The sequence below is a fragment of the Pelodiscus sinensis genome, chromosome 8 (assembly GCF_049634645.1).
Source record: "Pelodiscus sinensis isolate JC-2024 chromosome 8, ASM4963464v1, whole genome shotgun sequence".
Lineage (NCBI taxonomy): Eukaryota > Metazoa > Chordata > Testudines > Trionychidae > Pelodiscus > Pelodiscus sinensis.
The window spans coordinates 1,459,578-1,487,377 of record NC_134718.1 but is presented as its reverse complement, the minus strand read 5'-3'; the positions used below and the strand labels follow the sequence as shown (position 1 = coordinate 1,487,377).

General features: G+C 70.9%; 1 protein-coding gene across 4 annotated transcripts in view; it reads right to left on the bottom strand.

The window, feature by feature from the left end:
* Window positions 1–6,757: 6,757 nt before the first annotated feature.
* The window catches only part of LDB1 (LIM domain binding 1), a 36,542-nt gene continuing 15,499 nt past the window's right edge, over window positions 6,758–27,800 (bottom strand). For 2 of the 4 annotated variants that reach the window (XM_075934491.1, XM_075934492.1), the window contains exons 2-11: window positions 14,570–14,672; window positions 14,148–14,192; window positions 13,759–13,834; window positions 13,306–13,408; window positions 12,573–12,745; window positions 12,129–12,251; window positions 9,744–9,827; window positions 8,815–8,938; window positions 8,411–8,559; window positions 6,758–8,115 (exon numbers count right to left, since the gene is read on the bottom strand). In XM_075934491.1, coding sequence (XP_075790606.1) covers window positions 7,885–8,115; window positions 8,411–8,559; window positions 8,815–8,938; window positions 9,744–9,827; window positions 12,129–12,251; window positions 12,573–12,745; window positions 13,306–13,408; window positions 13,759–13,834; window positions 14,148–14,192; window positions 14,570–14,672 — 1,211 coding nt within the window. In that variant the 3' untranslated portion in view covers window positions 6,758–7,884. Of the gene's footprint in view, window positions 8,116–8,410; window positions 8,560–8,814; window positions 8,939–9,743; window positions 9,828–12,128; window positions 12,252–12,572; window positions 12,746–13,305; window positions 13,409–13,758; window positions 13,835–14,147; window positions 14,193–14,569; window positions 14,673–24,393; window positions 24,588–27,800 lie in introns of those variants that run through there. The other 2 variants (XM_075934493.1, XM_075934490.1) reach the window with 2 other exon arrangements.

The window sequence follows — 27,800 nt, the reverse complement described above, 5'->3', positions numbered from 1 at the left end:
GAGGGGGCCGTCTACCACTGGGTATCAGGGCGCACCCCATGGCACCAATGTGGGGGGGCAGAAAGCAGCCTTAGAGCGCCCCAGGGTGAGGGGGGGGCCATTACAGGGCCCGGGGCCAGAGCGGGGCACACGTGTCCCATGTCATGGCAAGACACAGCAACGGGGAGGGGACAGCCCCCCCGGCCACCCACCCAATTCAGTCTGGGCTCCATCTTAGCCAGGACATGGGGGGAGCCCCCAAGAGCGCCTGGCCCTCCCTCCCAGGCCAAGGGCAGGGGAGCCAGCCTGGCCCAGAGCACAGCCAGGGCGGGGCACAGCAGTGGGGCAGAGTGACTCTGAGGCTGCTGGGAGACCGAGCCAGGTGCCCCGCAGTGGGGCTGGGCTGCCCCAGTCAGAGCGATGCTGGGCCCTCAGATGGGAGTGAGGCCGGGGGAGGGAAGGGGCCAGATGGATCCCCTGCCGAGCCCCCAGCCTGAGGGGGCAGCCGTGACCCACAGGGACCTCCCCCTCCCCCCGGCTCCACCCTTTGGGGTGGCCTGAGAGGGACCGGGCCGGTGCAGAGGCGCCCCCCGGTGGCCATTGGGAGCCAAACACTCACCCTCTCCTGGCATGGAGCTGGGCCGGGCGGGCAGGACACAGGAGCCCTGGGCTGCTTCTGCCCCGCTGGCGCCCACGGCGGCCCCTGCACCGTGCAGAGAACGTCCACCACCAGCTGCTGCCCATTTCCTGCTCGCTGCCCAGCAGAGCCACCGGCCCTGCCCCAGCCACCCCGGCGCACAACTGGCCAGAGCCACCGGCCCTGCCCCAGCCACCCCGGCGCGCAACTGGCCAGAGCCACCGGCCCTGCCCCAGCCACCCCGGCGCACAACTGGCCAGAGCCACCGGCCCTGCCCCAGCCACCCCGGCGCGCAACTGGCCAGAGCCACCGGCCCTGCCCCAGCCACCCCGGCGCACAACTGGCCAGAGCCACCGGCCCTGCCCCAGCCACCCCGGCGCACAACTGGCCAGAGCCACCGGCCCTGCCCCAGCCACCCCGGCGCACAACTGGCCAGAGCCACCGGCCCTGCCCCAGCCACCCCGGCGCACAACTGGCCAGAGCCACCGGCCCTGCCCCAGCCACCCCGGCGCGCAACTGGCCAGAGCCACCGGCCCTGCCCCAGCCACCCCGGCGCACAACTGGCCAGAGCCACCGGCCCTGCCCCAGCCACCCCGGCGCGCAACTGGCCAGAGCCACCGGCCCTGCCCCAGCCACCCCGGCGCACAACTGGCCAGAGCCACCGGCCCTGCCCCAGCCACCCCGGCGCGCAACTGGCCAGAGCCACCGGCCCTGCCCCAGCCACCCCGGCGCGCAACTGGCCAGAGCCACCGGCCCTGCCCCAGCCACCCCGGCGCGCAACTGGCCAGAGCCACCGGCCCTGCCCCAGCCACCCCGGCGCGCAACTGGCCAGAGCCACCGGCCCTGCCCCAGCCACCCCGGCGCGCAACTGGCCAGAGCCACCGGCCCTGCCCCAGCCACCCCGGCGCACAACTGGCCAGAGCCACCGGCCCTGCCCCAGCCACCCCAGCGCGCAACTGGCCAGAGCCACCGGCCCTGCCCCAGCCACCCCGGCGCGCAACTGGCCAGAGCCACCGGCCCTGCCCCAGCCACCCCAGCGCACAACTGGCCAGAGCCACCCTGCCCTGCCCTGTCCCACCCCAGCGCACAACTGGCCAGAGCCACCCTGCCCTGTCCCACCCCAGCACCCAGCGCACAACTGGCCAGAGAGCCACCCTGCCCTGTCCCACCCCAGCACCCAGCGCACAACTGGCCAGAGCCACCCTGCCCTGTCCCACCCCAGCACCCAGCGCACAACTGGCCAGAGCCACCCTGCCCTGTCCCACCCCAGCACCCAGCACACAACTGGCCAGAGCCACCCTGCCCTGTCCCACCCCAGCACCCAGCACACAACTGGCCAGAGCCACCCTGCCCTGTCCCACCCCGGCGCCCAGCACACAACTGGCCAGAGAGCCACCCTGCCCCGTCCCACCCCAGCACCCAGCGCACAACTGGCCAGAGAGCCACCCTGCCCTGTCCCACCCCAGCACCCAGCGCACAACTGGCCAGAGCCACCCTGTCCCGTCCCACCCCAGCACCCAGCACACAACTGGCCAGAGCCACCCTGCCCTGTCCCACCCCAGCACCCAGCGCACAACTGGCCAGAGCCACCCTGCCCCGTCCCACCCCAGCACCCAGCACACAACTGGCCAGAGCCACCCTGCCCCGTCCCACCCCAGCACCCAGCACACAACTGGCCAGAGAGCCACCCTGCCCTGTCCCACCCCAGCACCCAGCACACAACTGGCCAGAGCCACCCTGCCCCGTCCCACCCCAGCACCCAGCGCACAACTGGCCAGAGAGCCACCCTGCCCTGTCCCACCCCAGCACCCAGCGCACAACTGGCCAGAGAGCCACCCTGCCCTGTCCCACCCCAGCACCCAGCACACAACTGGCCAGAGAGCCACCCTGCCCCGTCCCACCCCAGCACCCAGCGCACAACTGGCCAGAGAGCCACCCTGCCCCGTCCCACCCCAGCACCCAGCGCACAACTGGCCAGAGCCACCCTGCCCCGTCCCACCCCAGCACCCAGCGCACAACTGGCCAGAGCCACCCTGCCCCGTCCCACCCCAGCACCCAGCGCACAACTGGCCAGAGCCACCCTGCCCTGTCCCACCCCAGCACCCAGTGCACAACTGGCCAGAGAGCCACCCTGCCCCGTCCCACCCCAGCACCCAGCGCACAACTGGCCAGAGAGCCACCCTGCCCCGTCCCACCCCAGCACCCAGCGCACAACTGGCCAGAGCCACCCTGCCCCGTCCCACCCCAGCACCCAGCACACAACTGGCCAGAGAGCCACCCTGCCCCGTCCCACCCCAGCACCCAGCGCACAACTGGCCAGAGCCACCCTGCCCCGTCCCACCCCAGCACCCAGCGCACAACTGGCCAGAGCCACCCTGCCCTGTCCCACCCCAGCACCCAGTGCACAACTGGCCAGAGAGCCACCCTGCCCCGTCCCACCCCAGCACCCAGCGAACAACTGGCCAGAGAGCCACCCTGCCCCACCCCACCCCAGCACCCAGCACACAACTGGCCAGAGAGCCACCCTGCCCCGTCCCACCCCAGCACCCAGCACACAACTGGCCAGAGCCACCCTGCCCCGTCCCACCCCAGCACCCAGCACACAACTGGCCAGAGCCACCCTGCCCCACCCCACCCCAGCACCCAGCGCACAACTGGCCAGAGAGCCACCCTGCCCCGTCCCACCCCAGCACCCAGCGCACAACTGGCCAGAGAGCCACCCTGCCCCGTCCCACCCCAGCACCCAGCACACAACTGGCCAGAGCCACCCTGCCCCGTCCCACCCCAGCACCCAGCACACAACTGGCCAGAGAGCCACCCTGCCCCGTCCCACCCCAGCACCCAGCGCACAACTGGCCAGAGAGCCACCCTGCCCCGTCCCACCCCAGCACCCAGCGCACAACTGGCCAGAGCCACCCTGTCCCGTCCCACCCCAGCACCCAGCGCACAACTGGCCAGAGAGCCACCCTGCCCCGTCCCACCCCAGCACCCAGCGCACAACTGGCCAGAGAGCCACCCTGCCCTGTCCCACCCCAGCACCCAGCGCACAACTGGCCAGAGCCACCCTGCCCCGTCCCACCCCAGCACCCAGCACACAACTGGCCAGAGCCACCCTGCCCCGTCCCACCCCAGCACCCAGCACACAACTGGCCAGAGCCACCCTGCCCTGTCCCACCCCAGCACCCAGCACACAACTGGCCAGAGCCACCCTGCCCTGTCCCACCCCAGCACCCAGCGCACAACTGGCCAGAGAGCCACCCTGCCCTGTCCCACCCCAGCACCCAGCACACAACTGGCCAGAGAGCCACCCTGCCCCGTCCCACCCCAGCACCCAGCACACAACTGGCCAGAGCCACCCTGCCCCACCCCACCCCAGCACCCAGCACACAACTGGCCAGAGCCACCCTGCCCCGTCCCACCCCAGCACCCAGCGCACAACTGGCCAGAGAGCCACCCTGCCCTGTCCCACCCCAGCACCCAGCGCACAACTGGCCAGAGCCACCCTGCCCCGTCCCACCCCAGCACCCAGCGCACAACTGGCCAGAGAGCCACCCTGCCCTGTCCCACCCCAGCACCCAGCGCACAACTGGCCAGAGAGCCACCCTGCCCTGTCCCACCCCAGCACCCAGCGCACAACTGGCCAGAGAGCCACCCTGCCCTGTCCCACCCCAGCACCCAGCGCACAACTGGCCAGAGAGCCACCCTGCCCTGTCCCACCCCAGCACCCAGCACACAACTGGCCAGAGAGCCACCCTGCCCCGTCCCACCCCAGCACCCAGCGCACAACTGGCCAGAGAGCCACCCTGCCCCGTCCCACCCCAGCACCCAGCGCACAACTGGCCAGAGAGCCACCCTGCCCCGTCCCACCCCAGCACCCAGCGCACAACTGGCCAGAGAGCCACCCTGCCCCGTCCCACCCCAGCACCCAGCGCACAACTGGCCAGAGAGCCACCCTGCCCCGTCCCACCCCAGCACCCAGCGCACAACTGGCCAGAGCCACCCTGTCCCGTCCCACCCCAGCACCCAGCGCACAACTGGCCAGAGAGCCACCCTGCCCCGTCCCACCCCAGCACCCAGCACACAACTGGCCAGAGAGCCACCCTGCCCTGTCCCACCCCAGCACCCAGCACACAACTGGCCAGAGAGCCACCCTGCCCCGTCCCACCCCAGCACCCAGCACACAACTGGCCAGAGAGCCACCCTGCCCCGTCCCACCCCAGCACCCAGCACCCAACTGGCCAGAGAGCCACCCTGCCCTGTCCCACCCCAGCACCCAGCACACAACTGGCCAGAGCCACCCTGTCCCGTCCCACCCCAGCACCCAGCGCACAACTGGCCAGAGAGCCACCCTGCCCTGTCCCACCCCAGCACCCAGCGCACAACTGGCCAGAGAGCCACCCTGCCCCGTCCCACCCCAGCACCCAGCGCACAACTGGCCAGAGAGCCACCCTGCCCCGTCCCACCCCAGCACCCAGCGCACAACTGGCCAGAGCCACCCTGCCCCACCCCACCCCAGCACCCAGCACACAACTGGCCAGAGAGCCACCCTGCCCCACCCCACCCCAGCACCCAGCGCACAACTGGCCAGAGCCACCCTGCCCCGTCCCACCCCAGCACCCAGCACACAACTGGCCAGAGCCACCCTGCCCTGTCCCACCCCAGCACCCAGCGCACAACTGGCCAGAGCCACCCTGCCCCGTCCCACCCCAGCACCCAGCACACAACTGGCCAGAGCCACCCTGCCCCGTCCCACCCCAGCACCCAGCGCACAACTGGCCAGAGCCACCCTGTCCCGTCCCACCCCAGCACCCAGCGCACAACTGGCCAGAGCCACCCTGCCCCGTCCCACCCCAGCACCCAGCGCACAACTGGCCAGACAGCCACCCTGCCCCGTCCCACCCCAGCACCCAGTGCACAACTGGCCAGAGCCACCCTGCCCCGTCCCACCCCAGCACCCAGCGCACAACTGGCCAGACAGCCACCCTGCCCCGTCCCACCCCAGCACCCAGTGCACAACTGGCCAGAGAGCCACCCTGCCCCGTCCCACCCCAGCACCCAGCGCACAACTGGCCAGACAGCCACCCTGCCCCGTCCCACCCCAGCACCCAGCGCACAACTGGCCAGAGCCACCCTGCCCTGTCCCACCCCAGCACACAACTGGCCAGAGAGCCACCCTGCCCCGTCCCACCCCAGCACCCAGCGCACAACTGGCCAGAGCCACCCTGCCCTGTCCCACCCCAGCACCCAGCACACAACTGGCCAGAGAGCCACCCTGCCCTGTCCCACCCCAGCACCCAGTGCACAACTGGCCAGAGCCACCCTGCCCTGTCCCACCCCAGCGCCCAGCGCACAACTGGCCAGAGAGCCACCCTGCCCCGTCCCACCCCAGCACCCAGTGCACAACTGGCCAGAGAGCCACCCTGCCCCGGCCCGGCGCCCAGGCTGGAAGGAGGGGGCTGCGGGACAGGCAGGGGGGCAGGCAGAGCCCCCCTGGCTGCAGGGGAGACTCAGATGAGCTGGGCTCCATTTCCTCACCCTCAAGTCCCACCCCAATAGCAAGAGGCAGGACCTCCTCAGTGTGGTGTGGTGGGCAGGCCACACCCCCTGGCATCCACCAGTGGCTTCGTGTGGGCTGGGGTGACCCCTGCTGGCCGGTTCCTGTAGCTCTGCCCAGCAGGACGGCTGCCTAAGGCCACGTAAAGACCCAACCTGTCCGACCGGCTGGGGGCAGGCAGGGGACGAAGGGAGGGAGGTTTCAGGGGAAGGGGCAGTTGCTGGCTGGGAAACATGAAGGGAACAGCCTAAGCTGAGGGCCTATGGGGGGCGATGGACCCCTAACCGCAGGGTCTGAGGCACCCTGGCCCTGACTCCAGTACCCACGTCACGTCTGTGCTGGGCTGTGTCCCGGAGGAGCAATAACCCCCCGTTCTACTGGCTGGCGGAGTCTGCTGTGGCTGCTATGGGGGTGCAGGACCGGGGGGGGGGGGGCTGCGGAAGGCAGGCTGGAGGCGCAAGGGCGCGACCTGTGAGTCTGTGACCCCAGGAGACCGTACTGTACCCCCCACCCCCACGAACACCCACGGGGGTAACCGGCGCCGGCCCCCCACCCCGCCTGCCGGCTCGGAAGAAGCCTGGAAGAACTTTCCTTTTAAAAATCATTATTATTTGCCTTGTTTCCCCTAACACGGAAGGAGGCAGCTGCTCTCGTGATACCGCACGGAAAGAACAGGTCATACACCGACTACAGCGCTGAAATGTACAAGCACGAGGTACACAAACCCGAGGGCGGGCGCGGGGACAACAGCACGCGGGATTTACACGGGGGGCTGCCCTCGCCCCGGGGGGCTAGAGGGGGAGTCTGCAACGCCTCTCCTGGCCTGCAGCTCTCTGAACGGTGTAGAAAACACGACTCCCCAGAGATCTAGAAGCCTGTACAAAAATCAGGGGGGGGGGGCAGGGTGAAGGAGTAGGGGGGGGCATTGTTTTAAACTTACAATTTTAATAATATTATTTTAAAAAACAGAGGAGGCGGGGCCGTGCCGGGGCCCACCCGCACAGAGCGGGGGGGACAGCGAGCAAGCTGGGAGGGCCTGGGGCGCTTGCCCTCCGGCCCCTCGTCCCATCCCCCCCAGATCTAAGAGGAGCTGCCCCCCACTGCCCCGCCGGACTCCTGTCCCCATCGCAGGTTGGTACGTACACAGCTCTGCGCCTCGGCCGGCCACGCTGCCCAGGCAAACCTCACCCGGCCAGGCCAGAAGGGGGACCCCCCCGGCTGCCACTTCCCAAGTGGCCAGAAGGGGGCGCCACGGGCCAAGCCTCCCAAAAGGCTCCTCTGTACCGGGTCGGAACAACCCGCCCCCCCGCGGGCTGCGGCAACGGGCCAGCTCGGAGGGGACGGGAGAGGCAGGGGTTGTGGGCTGCGGGGCGGGAGCGAGGCAGGCGTCTGCCTCAGTACCCCAGCGCAGGGATACGGGGAGGGCTCCCCATCCAGGGAGGGTGCCGGGCGGTAACAGGCAGGAGCGATGGGCGCAGAACCCCCGCCCCGGGGCCGGGCTCTCCCACTTCACAAGGGCGGGCCTGGGACGGCGGGAGAGGGGTTCAGGCTGTGGGGGGGTTCCCCTGGGAAGGCAGGAGCGCAGAGAGCAGGGACAATGCGGGGGCAGGGCGGCTGGCAGGGCTGGGGGCTCCGCGCCCTGGCACCCCAAGCCCTGGCTGCTCTCCAGTCCCTTTCCTTTGCAAACGTCCGGGGCCGGGCCGGGCCGGGGCCGTTACTGCGAGGCCTGCGACGTGGGGTTCTCCGACTTGCTCTCCTGGCTGGAGGGCGGCTTGCTGTTCCAGGGGCTGTTGGCGCCCAGGGCGGGCGAGTTGTTGAAGCTGTCCTCGTCGTCAATGCCGTTGGCGGCGTCGAACTGCGTGTTCTCCAGCCGGGTGATGAGCCGCTCGTCTTCGTCCCCGAACTCCCCCCCCATCAGCGTGGGCTCGCCCACCACCATCACATCCTGAAAGGGGAGACGGTCCCGAAACATAATCGAGGCAGAGGCGGCCCCGGCCCCCGGCCCCCGGCCCCAGCCCAGGCAGCTCAACGCCAACCTGCTTCCATGGGCCCCCCGCCGGGTCCCTGCTCCGCCCGCGGGCGAGACCCCCAGACCGGGACTGCTGCGCGCCGGCAGGACGGGAGCCCTCGGCTCTGGCCCCTGCAATCAGCCCCCCGGGGAGCCTGGGGCCCGGGGCCCGGGGGGCAGCTGCTGCGGGGCAGGGCCCGGGGAGGCAGAGAAATGGAAACGGGATGCTTACAGGTACCTGACTGGACAGGGCGAAGGTGCTGGCCGGACTCTTCTTCTTGCTGTTGCTGTTGTTGGTGTTGCCGCCGCCGGAGCTCATGGTGCTGCCCCCCGACATCTTCCTTTTCCGGCGCTTGCTGGGCTGCTGCCGCGCCGGCTCGGCTGGGGGGAGAGGGGCGTTAACCAGGCTGGGCCGGGGAGGAGCCCTGCCCAGCCCCCCCCGCGCCTGCTCCCCCAATCCGCCCCCGCTGCCCAGGGCGAGAAGACCCGGCTGGCTCGGATCGAGGGGGGACCCCTGCCAAGAACCCTCGGACCGCATGCAGCTGGGGGGCCGGGCACCGAGAGCCCCACCCTGGATGGGCACAGAGGGAGCAGACCCCCCCAACCGCCCCGCCCCTCCCCTCCGCGGGCTCTCACCCGGCGGTGCCACCATGCGCTGCCACTTCTGGAAGAGGCAGGTCTTGAGGCAGTCGCGGGGGCTGAGGCTGTAGGTCTTGTGCCGCGACATCAGCTCCTGCATCGGCTCGAGGATCACGCAGAGCTGGGGGGAGAGGGACCCAGAATCCTAGAGCCCTAGAACTGGCAGGGACCTCGCCAGGCCCTCGAGGCCAGGCCCCCGCCCCCACGGCAGCACCCAGCACCGGCTAGACCCGGGGCTCCCAAACTGGGGGGAAGGCAGAAATTGCAGGGGGGGTGCGAGGCGACCCAGCCCCCCCCAATCAAGTTTTGCTATTATTGGGGGCGGTGTGATGCCAAAAAGTTTGGGAACCACTAGCCTAGCCCATCCCTGACCGAGGTCTGTCCAGCCTGCTCCTCCGTATCTCCAGGGACGGGGATTCCACCCCCCCAGGCAATTTATCCCAGCGTGGAACCCCCCCAACAGGCAGGAGGCTTTTCCTAATGTCCAACCTCAACCTCCCCGGCTGCAGTTTGAGCCCCTTGCTGCTTGTCCTGTCCCCAGAGGCCCAAGGGAACCAGCTTTCTCCCTCCTCCCTGGGACACCCTCTGAGATACTCGGAAACCGCGGCCACGTCCCCTCGTCTGCTCCTTCCTTTCGGGAGTGAGCCGGCCAAACGCCCTGCCCCCGGCCAGTGAGCCTCGGCGGCCCCAGCCCCCGCCCTGCGCATCCCACCCGCCACACCCTGGGCGGGCCAGGGCCACGAGCCCAGCCTCTGGGGCAGGGCCAGGCCACGGTGTGGCCCTGGCAGTGTCCTACCCACAGTGCACATAACTCAGGAATATGCATGGCCAGATTTGCAAAAACGCCCTCGCCGTGCGTCTCTCTGTCCCGTTCGCAGGGGCTCTCCAGGCAGGGCCCCGGGCCGATCCCGAGCCGCACCACGTACCCGGAGGTAGTTGAGGGTGGAGTTGGACAGCCCGCAGCGCGTGATGTTCTTGGATAACTGGTCCAGCATCTGGGGGTCCTGAGCCTAGGAGCGAGGGGACAGGGACGCTCAGCAGGGACGGCACCCAGGCAGCTCCCCACCCTGCCCCCGCGGCTCTGCAGCCCCCCCACAGTCACATGGGGAAGACACAGCTGAGCAAGCAGCGTCACAGCCCCCGCGCCACGGCCCCAGCGTGCGTGTCTGTGTTTGCACGAGGGGAGAGCGGCCCCCGCACCACGGCCCCAGAGTGCGTGTCTGTGTTTGCACGAGGGGAGAGCGGCCCCCGCGCCACGGCTTCAGCATGCGTGTCTGCGTTTGCACGAGGGGAGAGCGGCACCCGCGCCACGGCCCCAGCGTGCGTGTCTGTGTTTGCACGAGGGGAGAGCAGCCCCCGCGCCACGACCCCAGCGTGCGTGTCTGTGTTTGCACGAGGGGAGAGCAGCACCCGTGCCACGGCCCCAGCGTGCGTGTCTGTGTTTGCACGAGGGGAGAGTGGCACCCGTGCCATGGCCCCAGCATGCGTGTCTGTGTTTGCACAAGGGGAGAGCAGCCCCCGCGCCACGGCCCCAGCGTGCGTGTCTGTGTTTGCACGAGGGGAGAGCGGCACCCGCGCCACGGCCCCAATGTGCGTGCCTGTGTTTGCACGAGGGGAGAGCGGCAGAGATGGCCCAAGGGTGTGTGTGTGTATCTGTCTGCACAAGGGGAGAGCAAGCATGCAAGTCTGTGTGTCCATGAGGGGAGAGCAGTACACATGGCCCAAGGGTCGGGGGGGTGTCCACGTTCGCACAAGGGGAGAGCAGCACAGATGGCCCGAGGGGCGGGGTATATCCGTGTTTGCACGAGGGGAGAGCGGCACAATGGCCCGAGGGTCGGGGACGTGTCCATGCTTGCACGAGGGTTGGGAGGCACACATGGCCTGAGGGTCGGGGACGTGTCCGTGTTTGCACGAGGGGAGACCGGCACACATGGCCCGAGGGTCGGGGACGTCTCCGTGTTTGCACGAGGGGAGACCGGCACACATGGCCCGAGGGTCGGGGACGTGTCCGTGTTTGCACGAGGGGAGACCGGCACACATGGCCCGAGGACGTCTCCGTGTTTGCACGAGGGTTGGGAGGCACACATGGCCCGAGGGTCGGGGACGTGTCCATGCTTGCATGAGGGTTGGGAGGCACACATGGCCTGAGGGTTGGGGATGTGTCCGTGTTTGCACGAGGGGAGACCGGCACACATGGCCCGAGGGTCGGGGACGTGTCCGTGTTTGCACGAGGGTTGGGAGGCACACATGGCCTGAGGGTTGGGGACATGTCCGTGTTTGCACGAGGGGAGACCAGCACACATGGCCCGAGGGTCGGGGACGTGTCCGTGTTTGCACAAGGGGAGGGCGGCACACGTGGCCTGAGGGTTGGGGACATGTCCGTGTTTGCACGAGGGGAGACCGGCACACATGGCCCGAGGGTCGGGGACGTGTCCGTGTTTGCACGAGGGGAGGGCGGCACACGTGGCCTGAGGGTTGGGGACGTGTCCGTGTTTGCACGAGGGGAGGGCGGCACACATGGCCTGAGGGTTGGGGACGTGTCCGTGTTTGCACGAGGGGAGGGCGGCACACATGGCCTGAGGGTCAGGGGCGTGTCCGTGTTTGCACGAGGGGAGGGCGGCACGCATGGCCCGAGGGTCAGGGGCGTGTCCGTGTTTGCACGAGGGGAGGGCGGCACGCATGGCCTGAGGGTTGGGGGCGTGTCCGTGTTTGCACGAGGGGAGGGCGGCACACATGGCCTGAGGGTCAGGGGCGTGTCCGTGTTTGCACGAGGGGAGGGCGGCACGCATGGCCCGAGGGTCAGGGGCGTGTCCGTGTTTGCACGAGGGGAGGGCGGCACGCATGGCCTGAGGGTCAGGGGCGTGTCCGTGTTTGCACGAGGGGAGGGCGGCACGCATGGCCTGAGGATCAGGGGCGTGTCCGTGTTTGCACGAGGGGAGGGCGGCACACATGGCCCGAGGGTCGGGGACGTGTCCGTGTTTGCACGAGGGGAGGGCGGCACACATGGCCCGAGGGTCGGGGACGTGTCCGTGTTTGCACGAGGGGAGGGCGGCACGCATGGCCCGAGGGTCGGGGACCTGTCCGTGTTTGCACGAGGGGAGGGCGGCACGCATGGCCCGAGGGTCGGGGACGTGTCCGTGTTTGCACGAGGGGAGGGCGGCACGCATGGCCCGAGGGTCGGGGGCGTGTCCGTGTTTGCACGAGGGGAGGGCGGCACGCGCAGCGTGAGGGGCTGCTGGCCTGGGCCACGCTGCAGTCCTGCCGGGGTCCGGGGGCTGAGCCACACTGACTCCGCTGGCGCAGGGACTCACGTGCATGGCCAGGATGCTGCGGGGGATGAGCTCGCGATGCTGCCGGATGCTGAAATGCCACGTCTTTATCCTCATCATGTCGTCGAACATGAACTCCAGGTAGAGCCGCCCCTCCACGCACACCTGGGGGGGGGGGGGGCACGTCAAACCCAGCGCCCCCAGGCCCAGCCCAGCCCCCGCGCCCCCTCCCCCCAGGAGAAACCGCCCAGCATAGGCCCCTCGAGCCCGGCTTTGCCCCCCGCCTCCTCGCCCAGGGTGCCCGGACAGGCCCTACGAGGGCGGCCCAGGGCTGCACGGCTGGTCCCCTTGCTCCAGCGCCCGCCCCGGCACCCAAACACGCCCAGCCCAGCGCCAGGCAGTCGAGGCCAGGGAGCGGCCGCAGGATTAGCGTGGCCCGGGCCTCAAGGACACGCCCAGGGTCTCCGGCCCCACGGCCTGGCCTACCTGCGTGAACATGGGCTTGCCGTGCTGGGTCACCATGGTGCACTGGTCGCAGTCCAGCGAGACGAAGTTGTTGTGGAACGACTCCTTGGGGTGCTTGAGCACGTAGTACAGCTCCGCCGCGCCCCCCTCGAAGATGCTGCGGAAGTAACGGGGGATCAGCGTCCGGCCGATGGCTGCAGCGGGCAGGGAGAGAGGGAGGAAGACCATCAGCGCCCGGCTTCCTGGGAGCCCCGGCTCGGTCGCCTCAGGGCTGCAGTTCTGGCCAGGCCGCCCCAGCTAGCCCCAGCTGCCCCCCACTATCCCTCTGCAGCCCCGGCTGCCCTCAGCTACCTCCTACCACCCTCAGCTATCCCCCACTACCCCTGGCTACCCGCTGCTACCCCCAGCGATCCCCCTGCACCCCCAACTACCCCCCGCCAGCCCCCGGCTATCCCCCTGCACTCCTGACTGCCCTCAGCTACCCTCCGCCACCCCTGCTATCCCCCACCACCCCTGGCTGCCCCCTGCCGCCTCCAGCCCCTGGCTACCCCCCAGCTATCCCCTGCCGCCCCCCGTCCTCCCGTGCTTGGGCCAGGCTCCGAGGGACCCGGCTCACACAGCAGCGGGGGCAGAGGTGCAGGGAGCTTGCGGGACGAGACGGCTCTGGGGCTGCAGCGTGAGGCTGCTGCCCTGGGTGCCCGTCACCGTGGTCTCAGCCTCGGCGCCAGAGGGCCGGCGGCCCGGGGCCACTCACTGTATCTCTTTGGTCCGTCCTCCAGGCAGAAGGTGATGGTCAGCATGGCGTCGTCCTCGAAGAACTCCGTGGTGAAGGCGTCCCACCAGAGATTGTCACACTCCTGGGGGGGGACGGGCGGCGTCACGGGGAGGGGAGAGGACCCGCCCAGCCTGGGGACCTGGGAAGGAGCCAGGCAGCCAGCGCCAGGCTCTGCTGGTGAGCACAGGGCGGGGTCCCCAGGCTGGCCAAGGCAGGGAGCTTGGGTGCCCTTTGCCCCAGGGTCCTGCCCCGCGGGCGTCCAGCCACTCGCAGGGCTCAGACACGGGCTGGGTGGCCTGGAGCCCAGCTGCGATGCTCCAGCCAGGCCAGCCCCGCGCAAAGGGGCCGGGGAGGGAAGGACACTACCATGAACCCCAGGGTCTTGTCCCCCTCCCCCCCCCGCCCCAGGGTCCCACACTAGCACCCCCAGACCTCTGTCCAGTTCTGCAGCCGCTTGTTCAGCTCGAATATCCTGTAGTCGGTCTGGTTCCCGTACGGCGTGTGCCTCCTGCCAAGCAAGCACCACACGGCCCTCAGCAGGGCCCGGTCGCACCCAGCCCGCCCCCACCCCCCCACTCCCGGGGGGCCCCATGTCCGCCACCTCCACCTCCTGAGCCCCGAATTCTAATCCCGGCTCCAGCCCCACGCCCAGGGGGTGCCGCGTCTGTCCCTCAAGCTCGTGGGGCAGCGCCCAGTGCTCCCCCAGGCCTGCCCCCGGGGGGCTGTGTCATGGCCCTGGGATCCTGCTCCTCTGCCATTCACCCCGAGAAGAGGGGGGGCCCCCCGCGATCCCCCGCCCAGCCCGCAGCCCCGTCTCTTACCCTATCCCGGGCTCCAGGTACGTCGGCGGGTACATGGGGGTAGGTCTGTGGAGAGAGGGGCCGCCAGGCGGTTAGGGCAGGGCCCCGTGTTTCGGCCTCGGCCCCGACCCCGCAGGCGAAAGCCGCCCGAGGCCCCAGCCCTGGCTGGCAGGTCCCTGGGGCGCCACGGGACGGGCGAGAGGCTCCCCGTGCAGGCCGGGGGACCCGGGTGCCCAGCTCGGTGCAGAGAGCTGGCTGGGGCCCCAAGAGGTTTTGCTGATGATCGGGTGCCATGGGAAGAAATCCACGTCGGGGCGGGGGGCAGGGCCGGTCAGGGCAGTCAGTGTCACCGTCTCTCTTGGGCCTCGCCAGCCCTCCCGGGGCACCCCAGCCCGTGTGTGGAAGCCGGCCCGCCCCGGCCCCGCGGCACAGCCCGCACTCACCCCACATCCCGATCCAGCATGGTGCCCGGGTGGAAAGGGGGGAAGGCGTTGCCGTTGGGGGGCTCCTTTGGCGAGTACAGCTTGAAGGACTTCGAGGAACAGCCTGCAGGGAGGCGGAGGGAAGCGGGTTAGTGGGAGCCGCACACCCCAGCACTCGTGGCGGGGGCGGTGCAAGCGCACGAGGAGGGCGGCACGTTTCACAGCTGGGCCCCCAGAGCCTGGCGCTCAGCCCCTCCCCACACTGGCACCAAGGGACCCAAAGGGGAAGGATCCCGCCCTGGGGCAGGGGTCTCCTCGGCTGGGCTCAGGCCCCGGGAGCTCATGGACCAAGGTGCGTCCGGGCAGCGCAGGGCCGGGGCACCTAGCAATGGCCCAGGGGCCAGGCCGGGCCCAGGGCTGGCGGCTGGGAGGGGCCCGGCAGGAATGTCAGCCATGCCCAGCCGGCCTCGCCTGCCCCTGCAGGGCCCTGTCTGGCGGCAGGGGGACAGCCCAGCCGGGAGGGGAGGGGAGGGGAGGGGAGGGGAGGGGTATCTGATCCAGCGCTGCCTGCCCTGGGGCTGCCTGGATGTGCTGCAGGGCCCTGGCGCGGGCCCTGGCAGGGACCGGGGAGCTGTCTCAGAAGGGCCCTGCACCCGTGTGGCATGGGGGCACCGGGGCCCGCTGGCTCCTCTCCTAGCAGGGCCAGGGTGGTGCTGGGGCGGGCAGGGAGCTGGGGGGCTTGTCGTGGGGTTCAGGAGCTGGGGGGGGTTCCAGGGAGCAGTCAGCAAACACTTGACACCCCCTCCGAGTCGGCCCCAGGGCCCAGTTCCCCCTGCCCCCTCCAGCCACGGGGGCTGGGCTGGGCTACTCCCATCCTGATACCGGCGCCCCCGCCCCTCCGGGCAGGCCGGCAGCCCCACAAACCAGCTCCGTCGCCAGCCCGACCTGGCACCCACTCAGCCCAACACCTGCCCCCAGAGCCGGCCCAGGGGTGCAGCTCTCACAGCCCCATCTCTGCCCTCCCGCCGAGCCAGGGAGCCACCTCCTCCAGCCTCACAGCCCTCCCCCCGGGAGGCAGGCCCCAGGCACCGTCCGGAGAGCAGGCTGCACCCAGGGGAGCACAGCGCGGCCCCCAGCCCCGCTGCGGTGAGGGGGGCAGGCCCAGCGGGTTCGGCTCTCTCGCCCCCTCCCTCCGGAGCAGCCAGGCCGACCTGAACGGGCTCAGCCTGCGGACAGGAGCCCCCCACCCACAGCAGCATCCTGCCCCGGGAGCTGCCCACAGGCTGCGAACGCCCCCGGGAGCGGCGCGGGGGTGAGGGAGCCCTCGAGGCCCAAAGCGAGCCCAGCTGCGGGCACGGGCGGGGAAGCGCAGACAGACCTCGCCTCGCCCAGCCCGCACCGGGGTCCCGGCCGGCAGCAAGGGAGAACGGAGCCCAAAGAAACGGACCAGACTGGGGGGCCAGAACCGAGGCCTCCGGGGGGCGCCGGGGCAGCTGGGCTGATAGGCGCGAGCGGCCACCTGCCGGGGCCCTAGGGCATCTGGGACACCCTGAGAGTCCGACCACAGCGGGCCGGGCAGAGGGACCCTCACAGCACCCGCTTCAGCCAAAGCCCGACCCCCACGCGGGCCTGCCAGCCGGGTCCCTGGTCCCTCCCCACCCGCCTGCGTCTCCTCCCTGGCCTTCCAGGGTTTGAGCAGAGCTGGCCCAGCCCTGGAGAGAGGCCACAGAGAGGCAGCTGGCAGCCAGACACCGGCCAGGCACACCCGGCCCCCCTCTGCCGAGTGCCGGGCCCTCGCCCCGCAGCCCCCGAGCCAGACGGCGCTGCTCACACCCGGCCCCCCTCTGCCGAGCGCCGGGCCCTCGCCCCGCAGCCCCCGAGCCAGACGGCGCCGCTCACACCCGGCCCCCCTCTGCCGAGTGCCGGGCCCTCGCCCCGCAGCCCCCGAGCCAGACGGCGCTGCTCACACCCGGCCCCCCTCTGCCGAGCGCCGGGCCCTCGCCCCGCAGCCCCCGAGCCAGACGGCCCTGCTCACGCCCGGCCCCCCTCTGCCGAGCGCCGGGCCCTCACCCCGCAGCCCCCGAGCCAGACGGCGCTGCTCACACCCGGCCCCCCTCTGCCGAGTGCCGGGCCCTCGCCCCGCAGCCCCCGAGCCAGACGGCGCTGCTCACACCCGGCCCCCCTCTGCCGAGCGCCGGGCCCTCGCCCCGCACCCCCCGAGCCAGACGGCGCCGCTCACACCCGGCCCCCCTCTGCCGAGCGCCGGGCCCTCGCCCCGCAGCCCCCGAGCCACACGGCGCCGCTCACGCCCGGCCCCCCTCTGCCGAGCGCCGGGCCCTCGCCCCGCAGCCCCCGAGCCAGACGGCGCCGCTCACACCCGGCCCCCCTCTGCCGAGCGCCGGGCCCTCGCCCCGCAGCCCCAGAGCCACACGGCGCCGCTCACGCCCGGCCCCCCTCTGCCGAGTGCCGGGCCCTCGCCCCGCAGCCCCCGAGCCAGACGGCCCTGCTCACACCCGGCCCCCCTCTGCCGAGCGCCGGGCCCTCGCCCCGCAGCCCCCGAGCCAGACGGCGCTGCTCACGCCCGGCCCCCCTCTGCCGAGCGCCGGGCCCTCGCCCCGCAGCCCCCGAGCCAGACGGCGCCGCTCACGCCCGGCCCCCCTCTGCCGAGCGCCGGGCCCTCGCCCTGCAGCCCCCGAGCCAGACGGCGCTGCTCACACCCGGCCCCCCTCTGCCGAGCGCCGGGCCCTCGCCCCGCACCCCCCGAGCCAGACGGCGCCGCTCACACCCGGCCCCCCTCTGCCGAGCGCCGGGCCCTCGCCCCGCAGCCCCCGAGCCACACGGCGCCGCTCACACCCGGCCCCCCTCTGCCGAGCGCCGGGCCCTCGCCCCGCAGCCCCCGAGCCACACGGCGCCGCTCACGCCCGGCCCCCCTCTGCCGAGCGCCGGGCCCTCGCCCCGCAGCCCCCGAGCCAGACGGCGCCGCTCACACCCGGCCCCCCTCTGCCGAGCGCCGGGCCCTCGCCCCGCAGCCCCAGAGCCACACGGCGCCGCTCACGCCCGGCCCCCCTCTGCCGAGTGCCGGGCCCTCGCCCCGCAGCCCCCGAGCCAGACGGCGCTGCTCACACCCGGCCCCCCTCTGCCGAGCGCCGGGCCCTCGCCCCGCACCCCCCGAGCCAGACGGCGCCGCTCACACCCGGCCCCCCTCTGCCGAGCGCCGGGCCCTCGCCCCGCAGCCCCCGAGCCACACGGCGCCGCTCACGCCCGGCCCCCCTCTGCCGAGTGCCGGGCCCTCGCCCCGCAGCCCCCGAGCCAGACGGCGCCGCTCACGCCCGGCCCCCCTCTGCCGAGCGCCGGGCCCTCGCCCCGCAGCCCCCGAGCCACACGGCGCCGCTCACACCCGGACCCCCTCTGCCGAGCGCCGGGCCCTCGCCCCGCAGCCCCCGAGCCAGACGGCGCTGCTCACACCCGGCCCCCCTCTGCCGAGCGCCGGGCACTCGCCCCGCAGCCCCCGAGCCAGACGGCGCTGCTCACACCCGGCCCCCCTCTGCCGAGCGCCGGGCACTCGCCCCGCAGCCCCCGAGCCAGACGGCGCTGCTCACACCCGGCCCCCCTCTGCCGAGCGCCGGGCCCTCGCCCCGCAGCCCCCGAGCCAGACGGCGCCGCTCACACCCGGCCCCCCTCTGCCGAGCGCCGGGCCCTCGCCCCGCAGCCCCCGAGCCAGACGGCGCTGCTCACACCCGGCCCCCCTCTGCCGAGCGCCGGGCACTCGCCCCGCAGCCCCCGAGCCAGACGGCGCCGCTCACACCCGGCCCCCCTCTGCCGAGCGCCGGGCCCTCGCCCCGCAGCCCCCGAGCCAGACGGCGCCGCTCACACCCGGACCCCCTCTGCCGAGCGCCGGGCCCTCGCCTCTCTAACAGCCCCCAAGCCTGCCAGACGCGGCGCCTAGAAAACCTGCCCAGCTGGTCAGACCTCCCCAGGGACGTCCGAGCGGCCAGGCAAGGCCCAGCCAGCACCGGCTCCTGTCGGCCCGCAGCGGCCCAGGCCAGGTGCCCCAAGGGAGGGAACCATCCAGTGATCCCTCCCCTGCCACCCTCACTGCCATGGACTTATCTCCCTCTTTTTCCTTGGTCTTCCCGTGTCCCCGCCAACAGCCCGGCCGGGCGCCCGCCGCGCAGGACGCAGCCTTGGCTCTCGCTGTCCCTGGGGCCGTCGCGAGCTCCCACTCACCCCGAAGGCCGCTCAGCCCATTAGCACGGGGGCTCGCTGGGGGCCGCGCGACAGAGCCACACGCTGGGGCCCCTGCTCTCCAGCCGGCTGCAGCTTCATGGCTTTCCGAGCCCTGAGAGAGCCGCCTCACCCCGCCACCCTCCTTCCTGACTGCTCTCAGCCACCGGCTGCTGGGCTCCCAGACCCTCCGCGGCTCCCGAGCTGCAAACAAGGGCCCTTGGCCCGGCGCGGGGATTCCTCTCCGCACACAAGTCACAGCGGCGGCCACCTGCCCCTGCAGGAGCGTGTCTGGATCGGGGCCCCGCTGGGCGGGATGCTGGAGGCCCCCTCAAGGGCTCTCCTGTCCGCAGCCCTCCCCAGACGAGACACCTAACCGGAGCACAACGCGGCAAAACCTCTGCCTGGCCGGCCGCCGGGGCAATACAGGAGTGAGAAGGGACTGGGGGGGACGTCTCCAGCTCACCCCACGTCCTGCTTCCCTCCTGTGACTCCGCTCCCCAGCACACCCGCGGGGCATCTCGCCATGGCGCGTGCTCGGACACCATCCAGCTCCGGCGTCCTGTGGCGGTCAGACGCTCCCCCGGCGAGGCCCCAGGCACGTACTGTAGTACCTGCCCCTCTGCGAGGGGGGCTCTCTCCAGCCAGCAGCACGCAGCCGGCGGCTGGGCACGAGGACGGGCCGTGCACACCAGCGCCTCTCCCCTGATGTGGCACGTAGGAGGCGGCATGGAAGAGGCCCACGTGTGCGACTTACCAGGCCTGTCCTGAGCACACAGGACCTAAGCCCACCCCCCTGACGCCGCTGGCTCCCCGGCCAGGGGACGCAAACCGCGCAGCACACACGGGGCTCCTGGCGACGGCCGGCACGCAGCGGGGCTGAGCCACTTTCAACTCTCGCCTGGGAAGGGCTCAGCCGGGCAGTGCGCGGGGGAAACGCGCTGGACTTTGCTCTATCAGCTACCGGCGAGGCCTGAACGCGGGGGGGCGTTTCCACCGTAGCGAGCCCCCCGCGGGCCCGTGCGGAGGGGGCGCCCCCCAGGCCGGATGACACGAAGGAATCTGCACGGGGCACAAGGGGTGCGAACCCGAAGGCTCCTCTGGTAGCAACCCCAGCTGGGGCAGGCCCTGGAGCCCTCGTGCCTTGCACCTGGGCATGTGGCCTCAGTGCGGGATTGCACTGGCTGGAAGGGCAGAGCTCGGCCCGGGCTGGGCGGCACACGCTGCCCGCAGGCCCAGGTGGGCAGCGGAGACGGGAGATCCCAGCAGGCAACGCTCCCTCTCCAGCCAAGCAGCTTTTCCGTGCGGCAGGATGGAGCGTTGCATGCTGGGACGTGTAGTCTCCAAACGCCCTCCCTGCCCTGAGACAGCGAGGCATGGGCTGCAGGCTCTCGGGGCCGGGGGATAGGGCCGAGGGATGGGGACGGGGCTGCCCGCAGCTCGGCGGCTCTTTGCTGTGAGTGCACAGCTGCCCGGAAGAGCTGGAGGTTCCCTGCCCCTTCCAGCAGGAAGGCGGACGGCGAGGGGCAGCAGGTGCCCGGGAGCGGCCCAGAGGCCGGCGTTCCGGGCGGGAACCAGCCGTGACAAGGGAGCTGGCCGGGAGGCAGGCCTGCCAGAGTGCACAAGCCCCAGGACAAAGGGCGAGCCGGGGACCAGCTTGTGTCTGGAGAAACCCGCCCACGGCAGAGCCAGGGAGGCATGCCGAGCCGGGGAGCTGCGGTCAGCCCCCTTCCCCCAGGGGACACGGTCGCTCTCCGGGGCCGAGCCAGGGAGGCATGCCGAGCCGGGGAGCTGCGGTCAGCCCCCTTCCCCCAGGGGACACGGTCGCTCTCCGGGGCTGAGCCAGGGAGGCATGCCGAGCCGGGGAGCTGCGGTCAGCCCCCTTCCCCCAGGGGACACGGTCGCTCTCCGGGGCTGAGCCAGGGAGGCATGCCGAGCCGGGGAGCTGCGGTCAGCCCCCTTTCCCCAGGGGACACGGTCGCTCTCCGGGGCTGAGCCAGGGAGGCATGCCGAGCCGGGGAGCTGCAGTCAGCCCCCTTCCCCCAGGGGACACGGTCGCTCTCCGGGGCCGAGCCAGGGCGCCACAGAGCGACTGAGCCCACAGGGGTGCCAGGGACGTAGAGGGACAAGGGGGGGCTGGGTTCCACACAACCTGCTCCTCTGAGCTCCGACAGCCAGCCCCCGCCCCCGCGAGCAGGGGGTGTAAGTGAGCGGTGGAGTCGACTCCCTGCCCCCCACCTGCTGCCTCCATGTCAGAGGCAGCAAAGGGGGCGGGAGCAGGAGCCAGTGCTGGGGGGAGCCGGCTTAAAAGGCAGGCAGCCCGGCTTAGCCCCTGCTCGCCCCGGGTCAGGGACCAAACCCGCCGCGGCTCTGCCATTTAAAACGCAGCAGGAGCGGGGCCACTGCCAGGCTCCCGCCGCCTTTCCAACTGCAGAGCCGCAGCGGGTCTGGTCCCGGCACTGAGCCGGCTGCCCGCCCCATCGAGTAATCGATGAAAACGTTACCGACTGCGGGATTGCCAAAATAACCTCAATGCAACATCCCTACCGAGACGCCAGCAGCCACTCGACAGACACGCACCAGGCACAAAACCGGAGCCTGGGACCGCACGCCAGGACTTGGCAGTTTCATTCCTGCCTCTGCCCGGGATGTGGCGTGTGGCCTTATTCAAGTCACTTCACCTCCGTGTACCACTGTCCCCACCTGTACCGGGGCAGTACCAGGCTGCCCCAAACCCACCGGGGAAGCCAGGGCGCTGCTACCCCAAGTCAGGCTGCCTCATGGGAACGGGGGATCCAGCAGCACAGCACCGTCGGCTACCCCTGAGGCGGGCTGCCCAAAAGCAAGAAGTGGTTTCCAAACATCATGAGCTTGGGGACTTTCCTTTGCTTTCTAGATTCTGAGCTTTTAGGAGCACATCAGGTCACTGCAGGGCCCTCCGTTCCCACCAGGCCTAGAGAGTTACTCTAACAGAGGCCAAGATCTGCCCAGAATCTCCAGGCTCCGCGCTGGGGCGGAGAAAGCCCCTGGCAGTGCCAGACTCGGGCGCCGGTGCGGAAAGCCCAGGACGCAGCGGGCAAAGGGCCTGGCGCAAACAAGCCGACGAGAAAACCCGCACGCCTCTAACTCCGCACTTCCAGGCTGGGCCGTGGCCCTTGAGCGCAGGGCTGCTGCCGGTGACCCGACGTCAGTGCCTCCGTCCGCCAGGCAGCTGCAGCGCTTTCCATCTACCAGGGCCCGGACACACCCCACTAACCCTCCCCACCCCCCGCAAGGGAGCCACGGGAATCTCCTGAGAACCGTGGGAATGAGACTTCTGCTCCACAGGGCCGGCTCTCCCTTAGCTCCCTGCAGTACCGGGCCCATGACACACAGCGAGGGCAGCAGTGTGCGACGCTCCCGCGCTAGTTCATAACAAGGTTCCCCCCTCTCAGAGGTGGGGCCCCAGGACACGCAGCCAGGGCCTGACCCCAGCTCTGCCACCCGACAGACCCATCCCTGGTGTGCACTGAACCCCCCCCCTTCCAATATTCTGAGCATCCTGGGGGCTGCCTGTGTTATCAGACAAGCTCCAGACTGGGCCCTTGTCTGCACACAACCCTGAGCCCCTTGACAACCAGACGCTTCCCAGAACTGGCGTGTGCCTCAAAGGCTGTGGCCCCAATCCTGCCGCCAGGCCGGGGGGGCCCGCACCGGGCAGCATCTCGGGACGGTGGCCTTGGAGGGGCTTTCCCCGGAGCGACCCTGGCGGCTCACAGAGCAGGCTGCCTATTTTAAGTTGGAAACCCAGCCCCGGAGCAGGGCGCCAGAGACACGTTACCCACACGAGGCAACACACACCCGAGTGCCAGTGGAAGGAGCCGGAGGAGGCGTTCCCGGGCCCCCGTTTTCCTTCTGCCACATGGGAACGAGTCACCCCTTTGTCTGCCTGGCTGGGAGCGCTGCCGGGAAGAGTCGCTGTTCCCGGGCCCGGCTGCGGTGAGAGCCAGCCCCGGGGCGCAGCGCTCGTGGGAGCAGACGCTGGAGCCGTTCCTGGGGGTGGGCTCCTTGTGCCCGGGGCTCCTACGTCTGCCCCGCGTCACTTAGGGACAAGCCCAACCGCCCACTTCCCCAGCTTCCCAGCACCCTCCCGGCAGGGGCTGCTCTGCCCCGCTGTGCGTGGGGCCGTGGGAACACCGAGCCGGCCTGGGGCACTGTGGGATCCTCGGGGCGATGTCCCAGAGCACCAGTCCAGTGGGGCCGCGTCTACACGGCAGAGCTGCCGGGCTTGGGCCTTCCAGCTGGACTCGGGGCCAGACTCTGCAGCCCGTGGGCCTGGGCCCGAGTCCCAGCGTAGCACGGCCGGCGTGGAGGTGGAAGGGGGCTAGGTCCGAGGCTGGGCGTACGCTGCTGTAGCGACAGAGCTCAGAGCCTCCCCGCGCTGGGAAGGGACGGCTCAGAGGGCGTCCTGAGCTGCATGCTGGCTGGGGGTGTTTCAGGGGAGACGTGTGAGCCCCGGCCCCGCCGGCACTGCCCAGCTTCCCCTCTGCTTCCGCCTGCTGTCCCGGGGCACTGGCGCCGGGACGGTGGTTCAGGGCCCTGCTCCGCGGCGTGGCTCGCACACTGCAGGCAGGGTGCTGGGAGGCGCGTGCTGGCTAACGTGTTCCCACGCTCCCACGGACACGGCGAGCCCCAGGAGGGAGCTCACAGTCAGCCCCCCCCTTTGGCACGTGGGCGATGCTCCCCACCACACCCTGGAGTTACAACGCTGGCCGGAACGGGGGAGCCACGGGGACTCAGCTAGGACCCGCCAGCCTCACGCTGCTCTCCCAGCCTCTCTCGCCTGTGCCACGGCAGCGCCCCCCAATGGGCACAGAGCGGCTCTAGGACAGACGGTCCCTGCCCCCGAGAGCTTCCAGTGTGAGCGGAGAGCAGCGCTGCAGGCCAGCACGGAGCACGGCACCCCCAGCGGCGGAGCCAGCCCCGGATCAGATCCATTTATTAGAGGCCATTGGTCCGGCGCCAGTGCTGGCGCTCCTGGCGCGCCGGGTCTGACAGCGGGAGCGAGTGCGAACCCCTCCACGGTAACGGGGCTCCGGGGGCAAACAGGCAGCGGGCCCGGATCCGGGGCCTGCGTATCCCACACCTGCGGCTGCACTCGCTGCACACGGGGAGCCAGCGCCAAAGCTGGAGGCCTGGCAAAGCCACAGGGAGCCGGGAGTGGAGCTGCCAAGGGGGCGGCTGGCGGCGGGGGGGGCAGGTGCCAGGGTCTCAGGGATGCTGAGTCGGACCACCCTGGCAGAGTCCATGGGCTCGTCCCCACACCAGCTGGGGGGGGGGGGCTGCTGTCAGTCCCTCTCCCGGCCTCCCCCCCCCCCCGGAGCTGTGACCCTATTGTGAAGCAGCAAGCCCCAGCAGTGGGGGGAGGGGAGCCCCCCAAGCGGCCCCGTCCCACCTCCAAACTTTGCAGAACTGGGGGGGGACCCGGAGCAGGTGGAGACGAGCCGCCCCGCCCCGCGGAGGGTCCCGCAGCCGCCCCCTGCCCACGCGCGACGGGGACTCGCCCCCCCCCCCCCCGGCCGCACGTGGCCGGAGCCCGCAGCCCCGCGATCGCGCCCCACGCCGGCCGCGGCCCGACTCACCCGGGAGAAGAGCGGGCTCCCGCCGGGGAGAAACTTCGCGCGCCCCGGCCCCGGGCCCCGGCCCGCCCGCGCCGAGCCAGCCGGGCCGCCCACGGGCCGCCGCGGGCGCGAGTGGGGCCGGCCGCGGGCAGGAGCGAGCCCGGTCCTTTGTTCGCCCGCGTCCCGCGAACAATGGCTGCGGCGCGGCAAGGCCCGGCGGGGGATGGAGCCGCCTCCGTGCTGTGCACACGCACGGCCCCACACCCTCCCCGCGCCTCCCCCGCGGCCGCACGACAAAGGGCACCCCGCCCCCGGCCCCGCCCCCCCGGCGCACAGCCCCCCAAGTCAGCGCCCCCCGCGGGGCCCGGCCCCAGGACACGCGCGGGGGGCTCTGGACACCGCCCCACTTCGCTCCCCCCGCCAGCCCGCCCCTGTGGGACACGTGCCCCCGCGGGAACGGGCTGGGCCGTGGGGAAAGCGGGGTGCTCTAAGGCAAGCGCCCCCCCCGACAGACACCCCCGGGAGAGGCACACACCAGAGATCGGGGTGAGCCAGCCCCCCGCGATCACCCCCGCTGCACCGGGGGGGGGTTACCCCGCAGGCTCACGCTGCTCTCACCCCTTGGGGGGTCAGGGCCGACTCGCCCCTCCAGCCCCCGCGACTGCTCACGCAGAAGACCCGGGGGTCCTTCCCCACCCCCGCGTCGCTCTGCAAGAGGCGCTGTGTTTTAAAGGTCACCTGGGGGGTCCCACGTCCCCAGGAGCTGCGGCTTTAAAGCCACTCACCGCAGCCCCCAAGCCGGCCCAGCTGTACAAGCCAGGGCAGCCGGAACCAGTTGGGGGCTTTTCCACAGCTTGCCTGTTTACGGTCGCACCAGCAACGTGGGCCCCCAGATGGAACCGGCACCCACATGGGGGGGCAGGGACTCTTAACCCAGTCCCAAGGAGAGCAGGGGGGCGGGGGGGAGGAGACTAGGGTCATGGTGCAGTCACAGGGACGGGGGTCTTGCTGAGGAAAGGCAGGAGCCGGGTGCATGGTCCCAGAAGGGCTCTCCCCCCGGCAGGGGCTGCACGGAGGAAGGCCCTGGCGTGATGCCCACCCGCCCCCACCCTCCATTTCAGCAGCGATAAATCTGGAGCAGCAGCAGCATTTCCATAAAAACAAACAAAGCGGAGCCCTTTGGAGCCTTCCCCAGGCGCCGGTGGGTCGAGCAGTGAGCGGAAGCGGCCCTGAGACAATGCCCATCTCCCGCGGGCACCGCTGCTACCGTGGCTGGCGGGAGCCCCTTTGCCCTGAGCTGACCCCGTGGAGTTTTAGCAAGGGGCAGATTGGGGCTGGGAGATGCAGACCCCGACTCCCCCAGCCGCTGGGGTGTCCAGGCCAGGTCGTTACAACAGCCACCGGCTGGGACCTGGCTTGGGATCCCGCCTTATGCCGGGTGATGGGCCGGTCCCTGGAAGGCTCACGCACGCCCCAGAATTTCCTGCTCTGTGCAGCTCAGATGAGTGGATGGTGCCAGTCCCTTCCCTGCTCCCTCCTGTCCTGCATCTATCCCTGCTTCTGCCTCCCTCCCCCGAGAGGGGCAGGAGCGTCAGGGCTGCAGAGACGCCACGCTCCCGGAAAGACCGGTCTCCCCAAGAACCTCTCCCCCATCCCATTGGGAGTCGGCCACCGTGGGCTGCATAGGGCACTCCACAGGTCTGGAAGCAGCTGCCATTCTGTGCGGCCGGGCAGACGTGGGGCGCACGCTGCACTCGCGCCTGGAGATGTGGCACTTGTGCTTCTTTGCCCCTCATGACCTGGAAGAGGCTCTCGTGCTGGGCAGCTCTGGGGCTCGGAGCAGAGACCAGCCCCTGCCGTCAAAACAGCAAAGCAGGCACCAGACTCCAGGGAGGGGCGTAAAAATCACGATTTGGACGCTAACCCTATGGGTGTCGTATTTGCCTTGGAGGCTCTTAGGCGTCAGGATCACAAGCTCCTCTCTGCAGCCCAGAGAGCTAGGAACTTAGGGCCTAGAGTCTGTATTTGTCTTCGCGCCACCCCGGGCAGCACTGCCTAGTGGATAAGGAACAGGGCTGGCAGGCCGGAATCCGTGCTCTGCCATAGACTTGGGCACGTCACCTCATCTCTGGGCGTCTGCACAAGGCAGACACTGGCTGCATGGAGTAGGCAGCGGCCTCCTTTGTCCTGGCAGCGGAATACCCCACCCGGGGCAGACCTGCTACGACAAAGCCACCGTCTGGGTGCCTCTCCCCTGGGCCCGGCAGGAATGGGGCACAGGGCCAGGCACTGAAGGGGGGGGCAGATGCAGCCTGCGCACGTTACAGAGAAGCGACAGAGCTCAGGGTCTTGCCCCACACGCTGCACCCAGCTGATACAAGCGAGGCCGGAGCTGCTGCGCGGGGGCGATAAGAGCCAGGCACCCCCGCCCCGGCGGTGACCAGCTGCAGCGGAGGGGCGAGGCAGGAGCTAGTCCATGTGCCGCAAGCACAGCGGGGTGGGAAATGGGGGGGGCACGTAGAAAACAACCATTTTTTTTCTGAGACTTGTTGGGTTTTATGTTTAGAAACCCTGCGTCTTTTCCAGCTTTCAGCGGCCGGCAGCCACATCCCCCCCCCCCCCATGGAAACGCGAGCAGGCTAGTTTCCAGTGTCCCAGCCCCAGCCAGTCAGTCTCTTGCCAGGGCTCCGAAGCCAAACACCTGCACGGGGTGGTTACACCCCGCCGGGCCGAGCCGGGTCGCAGCGCGGGGCCGGGGCGGCTGCGCTCTGGCCAGCCTTTCGGCTTGAGATCTTGTGGGCCTCTCAGTCTTCCCCTGGGGCCACGCACGCCAGTGTAGACGGGCAGACCCGAGCTGTAGGCAGAACTCCCCACCCCCGAGGGGTAGCATGGGTCTTGCTAATGTCATACGTGCCGCACTGAGTCCCCCCCCCCGCACACACTCCGTACAGCTGGGGGAGGGGTTTGCTGGCAGAGCGGGAGGCTCTTAAAACACCCGCCTATTTGCCGTGCATTTTGGGGCGCCCACCACGGCATCCCTGACACGGTGCCAGGCCAAGCAGTGCAGGTGACAGGCAAAGCAACCCCCCGCCCCCGCCCTCACAGGCACAAACCAGTCCTCCCGTCACACCCCAGCAATGATGCTATCCGCCGCCCTGGCTCCAGGGGTCTGTCACAGCCACCAGCCGGGCGGACCCGACACAGGAGTCTGCAGAGCTGGAGCTAAAGGTCTGGGCTGTCCGGCTCCGCAGAGGCCGGGGGAGGGGGGCGCAGAGCAGCCCAGCCCACGCGTGGACACCCCTCCGCGTGGCTCACCCGCTGAGCGAGTGTAGAGCCCCGTGGGCCTCGCTTTCCACACCCCGCTGCCCACTGTGGGCTGGGGCACAGCCCTGCAGGCAGGAGCCGCCCTGGCCACCCGTCTGCCCCCG